Genomic DNA, 18,899 nt, shown 5'->3' with positions numbered 1-18,899 from the left:
TTTAAACTTTAAAGAAGATGGCTCATTTGCAGACATAAATTGGTTCTACTGCCTGTAACTATTTAGGTTTTATATCCAGTCAGGTACTTTCAAGGACAGCAACCGAGAAATATGCAAAGTATATCTCTTCAACACGAAGATAAAAAGAACAGAACACTAGGAAAAAAAAAAAAAAAGGTTGAAGAGTTTCTTATTCTTTATCTATACTTTTAAAGCCAAATTTTACATGAACCCCTGGGGAAAAACAATTAATGAATATCACATTTCTCAAATGCACAGGTAATATCAATAATTCTGGTTGTAGACATTTTTTCCCTTTCTGAGAGATGTTATTTGATTCAGATAAAATCTTCCTCTTAAAATGTATTTCAGAGAATATGGTGATGAAAGATGTTAAGGTATTTTAAAAAATGCCCAAGTCTTAAGACATAAAACTTAGAAATAACAAACATTAAACCAATTAATAAAAACATACATTTTTATATAACTACTGCAATTATCACTGCCACTTGGTGTTTCTTTAGTGGCCATAAATACCATGAACTCTCCTTCCAACTCTCCACAACCCTCTGTCCTTCCTGTGGAATGAAGACTTTCCTGGCGGAGGCCACTTTTCTCTGGGACAGTGAATATCTTAATCAGTTTTGCCTGCTATAATGAAATATCACTTAAACAATCAACATTCATTTTTCACAGTATGGAAGTTTTAGATCAGGAAGTTCCAGTTCTTGGTGCAGACTTTTTTTTTTTTTGGGTTATGTACTTACATGACCTTTCCTTTCTGTGTGCACACACACACAGGGAGAACTCACGTCACTTCCTCTTTGCCTTTTTATAAGGGCATTAATCCCATCTTAGGTTTCCACTCTCCTGGCCTGACCTCACTATAATTACCTCCCAACAGTCACCTCCAAATACCATCACCCTGAGGACATTACCTGAGGACATTACACATGAATTTTTGAGAGAGCCAAACCCTCATTCCAGAGCTGGAAAACCATTTCACAGATGGAACTAGTGCAGAATTTCCACAGGGTGAGAGCGCCCACTGAGATCACACTGTACTGAGCTTTCACTGACTTCATCAATACTTGTTTCATCTTGAAGACCTTGAAAGATACTCTTAAATCTTGCACCAGAAGATTTTACTAAACTAATATCTAAATTTCAGTAATATTAGCAGCACTACTTTGATTTTGATGAATCTGATGGGTCTAATCCTAAAATGAAGTCATTTAAATTACCCAAGTTTCAGTTTCCTGATTTTTAAAGAGGAAAAGTAGTGTGCTTCAGCTCTTCCTACTCTTTGAAGTAAGGCATACAGAAGTTAGGATTGTACTTAGGTTTATTCAATAATATTTATCAGACATATACTGTATATCAACCACTTTTTAAAGTTTATACAGAACTGATCCAGACAAGCAAAAATACCTTCCTTGATGAACGTTGGCAAGAAAAACTGATAATAAAATAGTAAAATAGGTGTTATAAGAAACAGTGGAAAAGACTAGAAAGGGAACAAAAAAAGCAGTGCAATGAGATACATCAACTAGCTATTGTCATAATAATTATGCACGTAATAAACACTCAAGCTCTATGTCATGTATTAGTTCTAACATTGACTGGAATCCTTTGGCCCATCCAGTTTTGAATGAAAAGCTTAGCTTCAAGGAGTAATGCTTAGCTCTATCCTGTGGGTCCAGTAAGAGATGTGACCAGACTGAAGAGACAACAACTACAGAGAAGAAGCCACCTGTTGGTGATGGTGGAAATACAAAAAAGCAAGCTCAGTAATGGAAGCAAAGTTTAAGTATTTGCTCACGTTGCATCCAAAAATGGAAGACGGCAAAGCTAAACTTCAATCCGTCAGGGCAATGTACTCATCTTTAATCAGGGGGTCTATTTTAGAGTGAATGTTGATTGAATAATTTAAGTCCTATTAGGCGTACATGCTGGTGGGTGAAATTTTAGATAGAGTTGGTTAGACAAGATCCACTGCAGATGTAGGGGTCAACATTCCTCGGAAAGAACAGCAGGTACAAATTGCTCAAACGAGAGTCGGTTTGGGGAGTTCAAGGAGCAGCATAGAGCCTCGTGTGGCTGAAGGTGAGTGGCAAGAGAGGTACAGGAACAGATGAGGCTGAGAAGTTAACAAGTGGCTACAGGTGTCCACTATGGCAGCCTGTTTTGTTTCGTGTGGCTGCAGGACACTTAAAATGGGACTATTACAATTGAGGAACTGAAATTAGAAGTTTTTTTTAATTAACTTAAACTTTAAATATGATACTCAGTTTCTTGATCATTAATTGCAAAACATTTAAGTATAATTGGAACAACTTGAGTATTTGAATATACCTATTTAGCTGTACATCCTATAAGATCTAAATGCAGAAGAGATTTTTCTCAGTGCAAATCTAGTGCATAGTGTGAGATACACGTAAGTGTGAGGATTATAACAGGTTTGGACATCTTAGAACAAAAAAGAAAGTGTGTGCTATTTCTTAGTGATGATTTATTACATTTATTTTTTGTTTGTTAATTTTGTGGATACACATATTTATGGGATACACGTGGTATTTTGAAACATACAATGGTCAACGTATGTAATTGGAATATCTATCACATTGTCATTTCCTTGTTTTGGAAACATTTCAAGTGTTCTTTCCTAAGTGTTTTGCAATATAAAATAAATCGTTGTTTGCTATAGTTACGCTATTGTTCCACACAGCACTAGATCTGATTCCATATGTCTAAGTGTATTTTTGTACCCATTAACCAAGCCCTCTTTAGCCCCCCACTATTACTCTATCCCATCTCTGATAAGCACAATTCCACTCTTTAATTCCAGAGTATCAGTTATTTTGGTTCCCACATATGAATGAGACTATACAGTCATTGTCCTTTTGTGCATATTCCACTCACCATAATCTCTTTTAGTTCCATCCATATTGCTAGAAATGACAGGATCTCATTCTTTTTATGACCAAATATTATTCTGGTGTGAATGTGTATTGTATTTTTATCCATCCATTGTTGGAGTCTTAAGCTGATTCCTTATCTTAGCTATGATTTTTCATATGAACTACATGTTTACATTATAGTATTTAAAATAAAATAGAACCTCTCTAAGTTGACACCCAAGGGACTCTATCCAACGGTCAACATACAGAGGCGGGCAACGTGTGGAACCAGGCCCACTGCGCTGATCCCTACATGTGCTGCAGGTCCGAGTCTGTGAAAATCAGGTCAACCTAAGGAAGTGATCAATGTAATAAAGTTGTCAGCTGTGAAGGTTCTAAAGTATATGGGTTTAAATTATCACAATTAAGTTCACTTATTTCTTTTTTCGTTTTTATACTACTATAGCTCTTAGAAAATTTAAAATTGCATACGGTTCACATCACCCTTCAATTGCACACCACTAACAATCTTAAGCCTTATATTCTTTTTTTCTTTTTTTCTGTTGAGACAGAGTCTCACTTTGTTGCCCTTGGGAGAGGGCCATGGCATCATAGCTCACAGCAACCTCAAACTCCTAGGCTCAAGTGATCCTCTTATCTAAGCCTCCCACTTTGCTGAGACTCGCCACAGCGTCTGGTTGGTTTTTCTATTTTAGTTAGAGACAGGGTCTTGGTCTTGCTCTTGCTCAGGCTGGTCTTGAACTCCTGAGCTCAAGAATCCACCCATCTTGGCCTCTCAGAATTCTAGGATTATAGGCGTGAGCTACCACAACTAGGCCTCAAGCATTATACTCTTAAGGAGGTCTTTAGAAAAGATGGAAAGCCACTGAAGGATTCTGAGCAAGGAGCAAAGGATGTTATCAGAGCTATGTTTTAAGAGAATAAGTGTCGCTGCACCTCTGAGAATGAATTGAAAGGAGCAAAGTAAGGAGAACCATAGGGATACCACTGCAGTAAGTCAAATTTACTAATAACAGCAAATGGCCCTAACAACAACAAAACAACATGGCCAACATACAGTAATAAGAATGGATTATGTTAAATCAGAAATTGAATTTATTATTAAATTATATATGTCAAATGATTTCAAAAATTTATAAAAATCAACTCGTTGACTGCAATTTTAAGAAACATAAACAGGGCGGTGCCTGTGGCTCAGTGAGTAGGGTGCCGGCCCCATATGCCGAGGGTGGTGGGTTCGGACCCAGCCCCGGCCAAACTGCAACAGAAAAATAGCTGGGTGTTGTGGCGCGCGCCTGTAGTCCCAGCTGCTCGGGAGGCTGAGGCAAGAGAATCGCGGAAGCCCAAGAGTTTGAGGTTGCTGTGAGCCGTGTGACGCCACGGCACTCTACCCGAGGGTGGTACAGTGAGACTCTGTCTCTACAAAAAAAAAAAAAAGAAACATAAACAATTCCAGAACGTGAAATAATTAATCACAGGGAAATATTGCATTATTGTGCATATGTAAAATTATACTTTTTTTCTTAATGGTCAAAAGAATAATACCACTTAGATTTAAAATACTATTTTGTTTTGTTAAAATATGCATATTTGTATTTTTCCCAAAGCAATCTCAAACTTGCCTCAATAATCATCATATATTGAGTAGAAAATTGATATAATTTGTAATAAATTGTTTTAAAATCATTAAAGAAGTAAACGGATTTATACTCATTTAAGAATTTTCAGTTACAATATTTGGTTTACTAATGTTTATTGTATGTCACTATAAAGAGAGCACTATCAGTCCTTGTCTGGCTAGGGAGCTATAGTCTACTTATATAGAATAACTTAGAAAGTGTCCTTAAATGTAGTGTAGTTCAATGCCCTTCTAACTAAATAGGTATCACAGAGAATGTATGGATGAGAAGTACGAGACAAAACCCTAAAGACAGCAAGTCACCACAGTACTTTAAAGTATGTCTTAAGGATCAAATAATATTGAATCTGCATTGATCCTGTATCAAAACATATATGACAAATTTGACCTAGTATATTTGTTCATTTAAGTGTTTTATTTCGTATTTACAGTTCCCTGAAACTAAAACATCTTTATTGTGGACACAATGAATAGCTTCTGCCCCTAGGATGAAGGTGAAGTCTGGATAGGAGCAATTGTTTCCTTCAAAGAGTTGTTTTTAGCACTCTTGGTATTTCCAAACAGTTCATATTCACAAGAATTTGAAACATAATACTTGTTATAAAAGAATTATTTGATAATAATCCTGTTTTTAGGCAATATTTAATTTGGGGGGCCTGTTATAATGTTTTCTGAGATTGTATGTGCAAATATCAGAGTCCTCAAATACCATAAAATATTTTTTTGTGCATCTGTATACATTTTTCTTTTCTGTAATTATTTTTGCTATCATAAAATCACTAATTTCTGTGCCAAGTAATTTTGAGTCACAAATGCCCAAACATTTGTCTTATCTGTTACTTACCTGACCAAAATTTCCTTTGTTGATTTCTTATTTTATTCTAAGAGATCCTTATTTACATATTAGATATCTAAAAATGCCAGGTATATCTTTAAAAATCAAGATTATAATTTCATTTGAATATTTGCATTTATTTTAAAAGTCAAATTCTAAGGAGACTGGCATTACTGTTATTTATAAAACAACTTTGATACTGATATATCTGTAGCCCAATCATCCTTCCTTCAATAACCCAGAAATTGTTATAAATGTGATTCATTAACTTTTTCCTATATATGTGAAATTGTGCCTAATAATATAACTGAAATTATGCCTAATAATAATATATATTAAGAATAATATATTCTTGACACTCAGAAGATACTAAGAATTATTATCCTAAGAATAATATATTCTTTAAAAGCAAGGTAGCTCTTTATTAAAAATTTGATTACATAAAGTCATAATAAATGAGAAAATAGTCATTCCTAGTACACGTACAAAATTTTATTAGTATTTATATATGATTTGTGATACTGGAGATATCTGAACAATAGAAAAAATAATACAGTAGAACCTCCATAGTTGACAACTTCCCTACATTGACCACCTGCTTAAGTTGACCTAATTTTCATAGACCAGCCATGTACCCCATGTATGTATTAGTTTCTTACGTTTGACCACCTTTGTATGTTGGCCAGTTTGTTACAATACCTTGAATGGTCCACTTACAGAGAGCCTACTATAACATTTAACAGATAAATCATTTTCATTAGTTATCAGACTTCTCTTATGGAGAGTAATGATTATATCAATAATAATAGTCAAGCTACGGAGAAACACAGTGTGTGCTGAGAAGTCACATATAGACATCCCTTAATGTAAATTACTCTTATGACTCAAAGGTCATAAAATATGCCTAGATTTATGCATAACTTGTCTGTTCAAAGTTAGTACAAAAACTGTACATCCAGTGTTACGGTTAATTGACAATAAGCACACATCTAATTTTGTATTCCGCATAGCCATTAGAATTCCCCTGGTACATGGTCTGAATCCATCTAATTGCCACAGCGGATTCTGCATATGACTGAACACACAGTAGAACTGGATCTATGAAATCATTAATTGAATTATCCTCTAAATGTGCCAAAGGATATATTAGTTTTTACTCCCTTGGTAGTTTCCCTCAGTATAAAGCAAATGAGAAATTTCAAATAACTGGAATCAAAGAGTCAAGGTGCTTCAGATACTTTTGAAAAGCATGCAATTAATTCTTGGCTAAATTGAGAGGCTAGCTTATTTAACAAAATAACCTTGAATCTCAGAAAAAATCAATATTACAATAGAAATAGCCATGCATCTGAGTCCAAACCTTCTATATCTTTAGAAATATCAGATAAATGTGATCCTCTTTCAAATGTGGTGATGATATCTACATTGCATACTTACCAGAGTTTTCATTCATCCATCTCACTGTTATTCCCTGAGAATCTTCTGAGTATCAAGTATGTATTCAGGTGCTGTCCAGAACTTAGTGGAAAGCAACACTACTTGCTCTCATGGAAATTATTAATTAGGGGTATAGAACATACACAACTACAATTAATGGAAATAAATCAAAAAGTAATTAGGAAGACGGGACAGCTAGTACAAAGGCCTGAAAGCATAAAAGGGTTAATGATGATTAAAGGTTTAAGGAACATAATTAACCTAAATAGAAACAAGGTCATATAGTTAGGCCTCGCTAGGCCAGGCTACGTAGAGCTTCATAAACCATCATTAAAGTTTGGAAATAAAAATGTGAATAGGATCTTTTAGAATTTTTAAAGGCAGATTGTAGCAATCTCTTACGTAGAAACCAGTGGGTAAGTCAGTAAGCCAGTAAGGGGCTTGTAAAATTGATCAGGTAGCAATTATAAATTAGATAAGAGAGGTAATGATGGGTATTGAGAGAAGTGCATGGTATTTCTATATATTGTGCTTTCATGGTAAGAAATGAATGGCAAAGCTTTTAAAGTCAAATCCTATTACACATTAAAATTGCTATTGCCATTGTTTTTATTTCTTAAAATAAATATTTAAAAAAATTGAAAATTGCACACTCCAGAATATGATGGCTACAAGAGAAGAGGGTAGCTTACTATAGTATATTAGCACTCTGGAGAGCATGCAAGCCAGGTTTGCTATAACTGCAATGCTGTTTTACAAGGACAATGCCTATGATTATTAACATGATTTTAAAAGACTCCAATTGGTTTATCCTAATAGTGTCTTTGAAATTTGATTTGTAGGGCGGCGCCTGTGGCTCAAGGAGTAGGGCGCCGGTCCTATATGCCCTAGGTGGTGGGTTCAAACCCAGCCCCGGCCAAAAGCCACCAAAAAAAAAAAAAAAAGAAAAAGAAATTTGATTTGTAAAATGGATAGTGTATAGTGAGTTTGTATATTGAGTGCCTTGTTCTAATATTCATGACCCAGTGGACATTCAGGTCAAAGATTTTTACACTGCAGTTCCCATGGCCTCTGTTAGGCTTTGTCATCAGCTTCACCTAGCTCATGCACGGTGGAATTCAGGAATCCAGGCCAGACTCAACAAGAAATAAGATGTTACTTAGGTCACAGGTACCCACCACAGATCAACCAAGTTCAGAAAAAAGATTTCAGAGCCTGAGCAGAAATGACAGAAATCGTGGAAAGCTTGCATTAAGCACATAATCAAGTCAGGAAATCTCATACAGTGGCAGAAGGCAGTGATGAGTACTGGCTCTGACTGCAGCTCTAGTCTCAGCAGGGAGGCCAAAAAAAAGTAAAAATAAAAGTAAAAAGGAAAGGGAATGGAGAGATTTATCAAAACACGTGTAACTTGGTATAAAAACTCAAGGTAAGCTTAAAGGCTTAGAAGTTTCTTTTGAGTCTCCAGGCCCTGAATAAGCTTATCTTGAATGAAACTTTAAGGAAGGTGACAGATTCAGATCCTGGCACAGATCACTATTTCTTGTGTAACTTTTATTCAGAGATTCAGTCAAGGTCATGGATATAATAATTGATTAAATGTTCCAGCTCAGCCTTCTTCCTGTACAGCTGCCATTTAATTAAAGCTAAATAATTTCTCTTTAGGGTTCGCTTCATTGTAATAATAGGGAAGAAAGCACAGTTTCTTGTTTTGTTTTGTTTTGTTTTTTTCAAGTCTATAGCCATGTTACTCCCTATTTGCAGTCTTCCCCTTCTTATAATTTATGGAGTAATGCACACATTTGTATTAATTATATAATCATTAAGTAGAATATTTTGTAACCTAAATATAGTTAATAATTTTAACTATGTAGGATGACTACATTATTTTCCCTCGTGTAGTCTCTATTTTGAGGGAAATGAATTTAATAACATATACCAAAGAATTATTTTTATTTTAATTACTATGCATATATTTGCATTTTAAAGTATGTATGTGTATGTAGTAAACTATGCTAGAGGATTTTATAAACATTAAATAAGTAGCATTACCCCAAGAAGTTTGTTTAATTTTTATAAAAAGCAAATGTTACCTTTTTATGGCGCAAATGTTACCTTTTATATATAAAGTGTAGCAGTATCCATACATAATTTGAAATGTGTTCCAATTCATATAAAAGGACTTCTAGAATTTAAGAAATTGGGAAATCACTAACCCAGAGCAAATTTTTAGTTATTCGAAGAAAAAAAAAATTCTAAAGAAATAAACAGAAACACGAGGCTATGTCTTTGACTTCTGACAGACTTGGTACTCAAATCCAATGGCAAGGTCAATGCTATTTCTGATAAAATATTTTGCCAATAAGCAGCAACTACAATGTTTTCTATTATATTTTATCCACTAGCACGTGTGTGTGTGTGCACATGCCCATTTCCACAGTATTTCTGGTTAATTGTACATATTTTGTACATCATAGTTTGAAGGTGGAATGCTTACATTAAGCAAATTAACAAATCCATCACTTCATATGCATATGATTTTTTATAATAAGAACATTTGAAATTGACTTTTAACAGTTGTGAATCATGTAATACAGTTTTATTAACAATAGTCACCATATTATGCAACAGATCTTAAAAATTTATTTCTCTTGGGTGGCGCCTGTGGCTCAGTAAGTAGGGTACCCATATAATGAGGGTGGCGGGTTCAAACCCAGCCCTGGCTGAACTGCAACCAAAAAATAGCCGGGTGTTGTGGTGGGCACCTGTAGTCCCAGCTGCTCGGGAGTCTGAGGCAGGAGAATTGCAAAAGCCCAAGAGCTGGACGTTGCTGTGAGTACTGTGACATCATGGCACTCTACCAAGGGTGGTAAAGTGAGACTCTGTCTCTACAAAAAAAAAAAAAAAAAAAAAAAATTATTCCTCTTTTCTGATGAAAACTTGTATCCTTTTACCAACATATCCTTCAGCCAGGGCACTAAGAAATGGGCTTCGAGAAGGGTGGGAGGAAAACCTGGCCTGCTGACCCAGGAAGTCTGGAGGGCCATAAGAATGTAGGTATGAGGTAAAGTAGGTAACCAAGGACCAATAGAAAGAGGCAATCAATGACTAATAGGAAAGAGCAATACTGCCTGGAAACGCAGAGAGCCCAGTGGAAGACTTGAAGCCAAGTTCACACAAAGAGAGTATTTACACCCCTGCAGGCCGGTCTTTACATCTCCATTTCTCTCACCTTCTCTCCTTCCCAAAAGGGACTCACTTCCACCTCTCTTTGGAAGTACTCTAAACTTTCTCTTTTTTCTTCCTAAATAAAATCTCTTGGTTTCCTTGAAACTTGTGTAAGTTACATTTGCTTTTTATACCCACCGACTGTTTGCTTCAGTTTTATTTTCAGTTTCTACTCATTTTGCTTTGGGTTAGTGCCAGGCCACAGTTGAACTTTCTAGCTCAGCCAAGTACTCCAACCAGGTCAACTAAATTCAGGGAACCAGGACTCCTGACCCGCAGCAGTCCCCATTCCTTTTATCGTCACCCCTACTACTACCCTTCTTTCCATGCTTGGCTTATTTCACTTTAGCCTGATGCCCTCCAGATGACCATGTTGTCATGAATGACAGAATTTCCTTCTCCTCTATGGCTGACTAGTATTCCATTGTGTATAGACGCATTTTCTGTATTCCTTCTTCTACTGAGATGCACTTCTTTTTATTCCATATCTTGACTATTGTGAATGATGCTACAATGTATGTACTATATTAAAGGTAAAAGTTCTTCTTAATCACAAGAGGGGTGGACCGCAATTTTGAAGATCACACTTGAAATTCAAATCTTGTCTATGAGCAATAAACAAATACATTTTCAACACGTTTAAACATCTATTAATTCAAAATGGAAGGTAATTTAATCTTCCTAAACTGGAATTTAGAGGATTGTCTTTGTTTCTCTGATATTGAGACAATTGATTAATTTATCTGTTAGTTTAAAATTTTATATAAGCTTCTAGCTTATTATTTAACTCTAACATTTAAATGGGGAAAATTTATGGGAAATGGTCCAACAGTTCTTAATATGTGATATATTTCTCTTCAAAGCTGTTTGTGTTATCCTCTCCTAAGGGAGGGAAACAGATGTTCCTTTTAATAATTTTTCTTGGTGTTACTTTCTTTTGTTAAAGGGGAATTATTCTTAACAGTTGTTAAAATTTGTGGGGATGACTTTATTTAAGAATATTGAAAATGGTAGTCAAGCATATTGGAAAAGGGGAGAGAAATTGAATTTAACTTCAAATACAAGTGGTGATTTATAGCTAACAAGCAGAACGAGGGCTTCCATGGATGAAAAACTACTAAAAGAAACTTGAAGCACACTTCAAAGGTGTTGCCATTCTTGCTTAAAAGACCGAATAGATTTTTGTGCCAGTACCATGCTGTTTTGATCACTATAGATTTATAATATAGTCTGAAGTCTGGTAGCATGATTCCTCCTTTTTTGTTTTTATTTCTGAGTAATTTCCTGGCTATTCAAGGTTTTTTCTGTTTCCATATAAAATGAAGTACTAATTTTTCCAGATCTTTAAAGTATGACAGAGGTGCTTTATTAGGGGTTGCATTAAATCTGTAGATTTATTTGGGTAGTATAGACATTTTAACAATGTTGATTGTTCCCGGCCATGAGCATGGTATGTTTTTCCATTTGTTAACATCTTCAGCTAATTCTTTTCTCAGAATTTCATAGTTCTCTTTATAGAGATCTTTCATGTCCTTTGTTAGGTACACTCCCGGATATTTCATCTTCTTTGGCACTATTATAAAGGGAATAGAGTCCTTGTTGTTTTTTCACCTTGACTATGGTTGTATATATAAAGGCTACATTTTTGTGAGTACTTTATCTCTTTTATGTTTACATGGATGAAGCTGGAAAATATTCTTCTTAGTAAACTATCTCAGGAATGGAAAAAATATATATCCAAAGTACTCAGTACTTGGAATATATATGGAACCAATTTATAATCACTCACACTTTCATATGAAAGATGAATCACAACTATAGCCTAGGATGAAGGAGGGAACAGGAGGAGGATAGGAAAGGTGGTCTGATAGAGTGAGAGTTAATGGTGGGACCACACCTATCGAACATATTGCAAGGGTTAAGTCAAATCTATCAAGTATGGAACACAAATGTCTTAACACTGTGATTAAGTAAATGAAGTGAAAGTTATGTTAATTAGTAGGATGTAAGCACTCCAATTTGTACAAATAATCAACACACTGAATCCCACAAAGGCAGAAATGTATTCATGATTTATATATATAAGAATTAATAAAAGAAAAAAAAAAAAAAAGGCCTAATAGATCCTTGCTAGTGTGAGGCCCAGACTTAGACCACAGTGGCCGTGAATGAAGAACTTGGTCAAGGATTAAGGGTGATCAGAAATCTGGGTGAGAGAATTCTCATAACACTGATTTAATAGGATTTCTTGCTAATAGCAAGCCAGGGCCAGGGCCAAGGCTAGGACCTAATGTGGTCTTAGAGGAACTTGATTAAATCAGAGGCTCTCTGAAAGGCCCTGGCTCCCTCCACACCCACTTAATTTCCATATTGTCACATTCAGATTTCTCTGATTTTTCTTTTCTATGCTCTTCAGATAAACTTTTTCTTCCATTAAAGTTATTCGTGTTCCTTGTAATTGATAGAGTAATATTTTAATTTAGACTTTAATAGCATTTGAGGAAACACAATTAAGAAGTGTTTCCTTATCTTTTTATTTTATGTAATTGGGAATTAATTTTATCTATGCATAGAATATAGGGCAAATATCCTAGGCAAAAAAAGTAAATAACTTCCCGGTGAAAATTTGTCCTTATCTATCTTTTTATCTCATCTATATATATTGTGTGGTGTGTATATATAGAGTGTGCACAAGATATATATATATATATATATATATATATAGCAGTTCTCAACCTGTGGGTAGTGACCCACTTTTTTTTTTTAATAAAAATCATAGCTGTGTACATTAATGCAGTCATGGGGTACAAGGTGCTGGTTTCATATACAATTTAAAATACTTTCATCAAACTGGTTAACATAGCCTTCATGGCATTTTCTTAGTTATTGTGTTAAGACATTTATATTCTACACTTAGTAAATTTCACATGTACCCTTGTAAGATGCACCAATGAAAATACATTGTGGAATTATGAAGGTTGAGAACCACTGATAACATATGAAATAAAAATTGCACGTGAACTTTCTGGCTGCCCTGTATATTAACATTTCAGCAATTGCTAATTTTCCAGATTTACTTACACTACTTTATCTCTTACTTCCTTTTCTGCCTTTCTTGTAACCACCAAAATGTTTCCTCTTTATAACATTTGAAGCCTTTCATGGTGTAAAAGACCTTCCTATTTTCTCAAAATTACAATTTTTTGCATACCCACATGAAATATGGGTACACTTTTTAAGCCTCTTCACTTGTTGCTCTGCAAGAGTCACATTCTTCATCCTATATTGGCCCAATTCCAATTCTTTAATTTCATTTACATTTTAGTCGTATACTGGTGAATATTGCCACCCTGCTATTGTTTTGATATTTATAAAGACTATGATGCACAGAATTTTAATTTGTCTCGCAAGACAAATACATATGTTTTTAATGTGGCTTTTAGTATAATATGTATTTTCTATAGCATGTATGGCGTTAAACATTAATAATTCTGAATTGAATTCCCACTGAGATCATCAGAAAAGCAGTTAGTGACAATTGCTTTCTCTCATGGAAAAACCAAATGTTACCCTAAGTTTGTTATTAAATTATAATTATGTAATACAGATATCACATTGTGAACAGGATATAACTGTGAGTCAGCTATTAATACTTCATTAGCATGTATTATTTTCATATTGGACTGTACTTATTTATAATTATATAATCTATAACCTTTCTATAAAATAATATAATGCTAAGGAACTTATGTTTTATGTATCAAAAAGTAATAAAGTATTGTATAGATGTAAATGTAAGATTTTTGACTGTGAATGTCAAAGAGTTTGGTTTCCCTTATATGTATTTCCATACTTACGTGTGTGTTCTTAGATTCTTCACTTCTCTGGCTTGAAGTTTTGTGTTTGTTTCTTGTCATTTTCTCTTGAACCTGTCTTCTTTTCATGTTAGATGAACTGCTGAATTAAACTGATTGTTTAACTTTGAGTCAATTTGATATGCAACTTTTGAGTTTTGAGAACACTGTGTGAGCTTTCAGGCAATTAATTATGACAGAGACACAGTCTAACCCCCAAATTCAGATCATTAGAAGAGAAAAGAAAAAGATTCTTTCAGATCCTAATGACCATGGTGAGAGAGAACATGAATGCCGTGGGTACATGTAATAGGAAAACTCACCCAGCATTGAAAGGTGCGGAAAGGCTGCTTTTAGGAAGTGCACAGCTTAGCTTTGAAAACAGCTTATTGAAAATACTAAACACGCAATAAATTGACAAAAAAAAAAATAGAGACAATATGTCCACAGGATATTTAGCACACCTACGTACAAACACGTAGCACCTTTTCTTGCATACATACTCTTTTGTAGGGCATTAAGTTGTTCTGAGTTTTTATTGTTAAAATAATAATGCATTCACAGTCCGTATAGGATCTTTTATAATATTGATAATTATTTTCTCTGGAAAGATACCTAAAAGTGGATTGGAGTATAGAATATGATTGATCATAAACTTTTTTAAGTCTCTTTATCTTTTTCAGAAATCATTCCAGTTATATTCTACTCAGTAATGTATGTTAAGATTCACATGATCAAAATGTTGCTAGCATTGATAGTATTATTTTATTTCAGTATTTGAACGGAAATGAATGGATATTTGTTAAAATAGTTTTAGATTCAAGTCCCAGTCCTAAAAATTAGTGCAAGAAAGAGCTTGACATCTCTTACCCCAGATACCTCATCCATAAAATATGGATTATAACTTCCTTATGAGATTATTAAAAAGTATTGGACAGAATAAGATGTCTACATGTATTTTGACCATTTATCTGGAAATAAATCAGTAAACATCTCACATTTTGGCATTAAAACATAACATTAAAAATTGGACAGAGATTTTTTAAATGTTTGCTTTCACATTCGTTCTATAGATTATAATTTTATATAAATCTGATATTTTTGGATCAGATAGATATTAATTGAAAATTATTTTTTATGTAAAAATAAAAAAAATCTCAGTTATTTATATAATCAGGAAATTAAGACTGAAAGAGGGCACAGTATTTGACATTTTTGTCTAGGTCCTGGTTTGGGAGTAAGAACGCAGTAAAAACGTGTATCTTCACAATTAGATTTACATTGTCTGTTCCTCTCAGCTATCATTAGAGAGGTTGGTGTAGAGATCTGAAACCGGGCATGGAATCATAGAAATAGGGACTTATTAATATTCAAATTAATTATTTTTGATTAATGTCTCTGGTTTAACGAAAATTGGAAATATAGACACTTCAGAAAAATAAAAATTGGTGGTTAGTTGTGACATGGCCATTTTAATTTAGATTTACTACCTGATTCTTCAAAATATTTCATAGTAGAAGCCAGGTGCAGTGGTTCATACCTATAATCTTAGCACTTTAGGAGGCAGAGGTGGGAGGATATATTAAAGCCAGGAGTTTAAGACCAGCCTGAGTAACACAGCAAAAATCTATCTCCAGAAAATTTTTAAAAAAACTAACCATGGATGGTGGCACATGCCACCAGCTACTTCCAGCTACTTGGCAGAAGGATCCCTTGAGCCCAGGGAGTGTAGGCTGCAGTGACCTATGATTGTTCCACTGAACTTGGTCCTGGGTGGCAGAGCCAGACCCTGTTTTTCTATATATATTTATTTTTAACAGACGTGACTATGCCTAAAATATATTTCAAAATGACATAAGAACCATTCATTTTATCATGTTTTGTGCGAAACTCTTACTTTATAATTAAGTTTGGTCCAGAAACTGTTTCTAAAAATATAGACAGCCATTAATTTAATCAATGGAAAAGTTTTTCAGATTATTAAGAGCAAATTAAACTCTTGACTTTTGTTTGTGTTTTAATAATTAGCTAGATTTGAATGTTTCCATTTTTAATAATATTAAAATTGTGTTAAAATATTCAAATGACATATATTTTCATGAGTTAGATATGTGTACGGGCTGTCCCTGGATTATGGACAACCCAACTTAATAGTGTTCCGCACTTATGAACAGGTTTCCAAGTCTCAACATAAGATAATTTATAACCAAATAATCCAATCAATAATTCAGCAACTTCTTTCTTCTGTCCACTTAAGCAAACCCACATGGCATAAGCCATTCATTGGCACAGCATATTCTTTTATGATCACACTGTTCTCACTGTCTAACTTTTTCATTCAATTTTGTGAGTCTGTGTTTGTTCTTATGACCAAGCTTCCATGGGGAAAGTCCACTTCTAGTTCAGGTGAGCCTCATTGAAGAGAAAGGTGATTGGAATGGAAATGAAAGTAATGATAACCAAGTTCAGACAAAGAACAGACTGCATCATGCCTAGGGAAAGCATTAGGCTTCAGTCCCCCACTCTGTCTGAACAGTTATAAAAGACAAAGTGAGAATTATAGCACATGGGAAAGACAGTGCTCCACTGAAAGCATCAATTATTTCTAGGCAGAGTAGTGGATTAATTATTGAAGTTGAAAGGTTATTATTGATTTACTTAGAAATTCAAAATAAGTGTAACATTCCTGATAGTCTAACACTGAAGCAGCATTAGATGACTGTTAACCTTGAATGTCCTTTTTCAAATACCTCTTATTTTCCATCTGAACTTTTTTTTTCTTTTTTTATTTTTATGGGCACATAGTAGTTGTTTATATTTATAGGATATATATGGTGTTTTAATACAGGTATAAGATGTGAATTCTTTTGTATGAATTCGTTTTTCTGTTCTGTTTGTTTGCATTAAAAGGAAGAACACAAAAGTTTTTATAACTTATTATTGCAGAGCAAGTGTATTATTAAGCTTACATTATTGCACTGTATGGTTATTATCACCCACAAGGCATTATAGGATTGTCGTCATTATTATTATTATTCTTACAAGGATAATAATTTGTATGTATCACAAGGATCTGTGTTACATACAAATTAGACATAAAGACATTGTCGGCAATGTATCTCATCCATAACTCAGGAACCACCTGCACGTGTAATTTGAATTGTCTGGCTTATTTTTATTGTCAAGTAAAACGTATTAATATTTACACTAATTCAAATTTACTAATTAACTTAAAAAGTTCTATAAATGTTTTATTATATTGTTTTATAGATGCTCCCAAGTTTATATCAAACCAAACAATTTATTACTCCTGGGAAGGAAATCCTATCAACATAAGTTGTGATGTGACATCGAATCCACCAGCATCAATCCATTGGAGAAGAGAGAAATTAGTCTTACCTGCTAAAAACACCACCAATTTAAAGACATATAGTATAGGAAAAAAGATGATATTAGAGGTAAGTTTCCACATATACTTCAAAAATTTTTATTATTTTGAAAATTATCCACTATTTTATATATATTTAAATATCTTCCTATGTAAATATATATTGAAATTGTAGTGTATATCTGTAATGTGTATTTACCTGAAGGTCAATTGTGTTATGATCCATTCACTGCTAATGTGTCAGTATCTACTTGTATAGAAATATAGGTGTATAGCAAACATTAGTTTTCTTAGTTTTACTTTTAGAATAAAATTATATCAGGTAAAATATAAGGAGAAAGATTTGATAATTTGGCACTTTTTGAAGGACAGTAGTTCAGCTTCAGGGTCAATGCTTTCTTTTTTTTTTTTTTTGTGGAGACAGAGTCTCACTTTATGGCCCTCGGTAGAGTGCCGTGGCCTCACACAGCTCACAGCAACCTCCAACTCCTGGGCTTAAGCGATTCTCCTGCCTCAGCCTCCCGAGTAGCTGGGACTACAGGCGCCCGCCACAACGCCCAGCTATTTTTTGGTTGCAGTTTGGCCGGGGCCGGGTTTGAACCCACCACCCTCGGTATATGGGGCCGGCGCCTTACCGACTGAGCCATAGGCGCCGCCCCAGAGTCGATGCTTTCATTGAGTGTGTGCAGCGTGACTGTTAGCCTCAGATGGGCAAATATAAATGCTGCCTGCTGACTCCTTGTTTACAATTCTTAAATAAACCAAATTTACTTGCTTAGTGCTTCATTTTACTTTATGTTTACAATTAAGATTGTTTGTATTTATTACTTTTTGTTTTGACTGCCAAGTGACTGGATTGTGAATACCGTTTGAATAAAATGCCTTTATCGATTGCAGATTGTGTCTGTGTTTATCAATTTCAAAAGCCTGTACAATATCACCAACGTAATCATCAGCCCTTCTAACTTGTGATGTTGGTAGAAGAGCTGTGACTCAGCACAGACGTGTTTAGCTAAAGCTCCTATATTTTTATTTACTAATTAACTTTACATAAACTAAAAGCAACTCATGTTTTAGAATACTGATATTTACGCTGCGTTAACTGGGGTGTCCACATTCATGCCAATTAGTCTCAGAAAAAAATTTGGTATAAGGATTTAGCCATCACATCATCAAATGTCTGGATTACTGACTATTTAGTAATGAAGCTACTTTATCTAAACCTGCTACAATTTAAATAAATTTTTTTGAAATTGCATTAGAACTAACCACTGGTTATGGACAGGGATGTCAATTTCACAAAACAAACGCACAACTTGTATGTATATTCAGGCAGCCTTAAACTTATCTTAGTTTAAAAACTGAGTTTAAATTTAATATCAGTTTGGCATAGCCTATCATCCTCCTTGGCTTCCACAATATAATATCACAGACCAGACTGCTTAAATCATAGAAATGTATTTTCTCAGTTATGGAGGCTGGAAATCCAAGATCAAGTTGCCCCTGGGTTGGTATCTGGAGATGATTGGTATCTGTTGGTATCTGTCCTCCTACTGTGTTCTCATATGACCTTTCTTTTGTGTAGACAGAGAAAGAG

The 18,899-nt window shown here is 34.4% G+C and overlaps 1 protein-coding gene across 2 annotated transcripts in view; it reads left to right on the top strand.

The window, feature by feature from the left end:
- NCAM2 (neural cell adhesion molecule 2) overlaps nucleotides 1-18,899 on the top strand; it is a 488,008-nt gene that overhangs the window by 357,974 nt on the left and 111,135 nt on the right. For both annotated transcript variants that reach the window (XM_053565686.1, XM_053565687.1), the window contains exon 10: nucleotides 17,185-17,372. In XM_053565686.1, coding sequence (XP_053421661.1) covers nucleotides 17,185-17,372 — 188 coding nt within the window. The remainder of the gene's footprint in view (nucleotides 1-17,184; nucleotides 17,373-18,899) is intronic.

Source organism: Nycticebus coucang, chromosome 16 (genome assembly GCF_027406575.1).
Source record: "Nycticebus coucang isolate mNycCou1 chromosome 16, mNycCou1.pri, whole genome shotgun sequence".
Taxonomy (NCBI): Eukaryota; Metazoa; Chordata; class Mammalia; order Primates; family Lorisidae; genus Nycticebus; species Nycticebus coucang.
The sequence above is the reverse complement of the archived record's forward strand: the minus strand, read 5'-3'. Positions and strand labels throughout refer to the sequence as shown.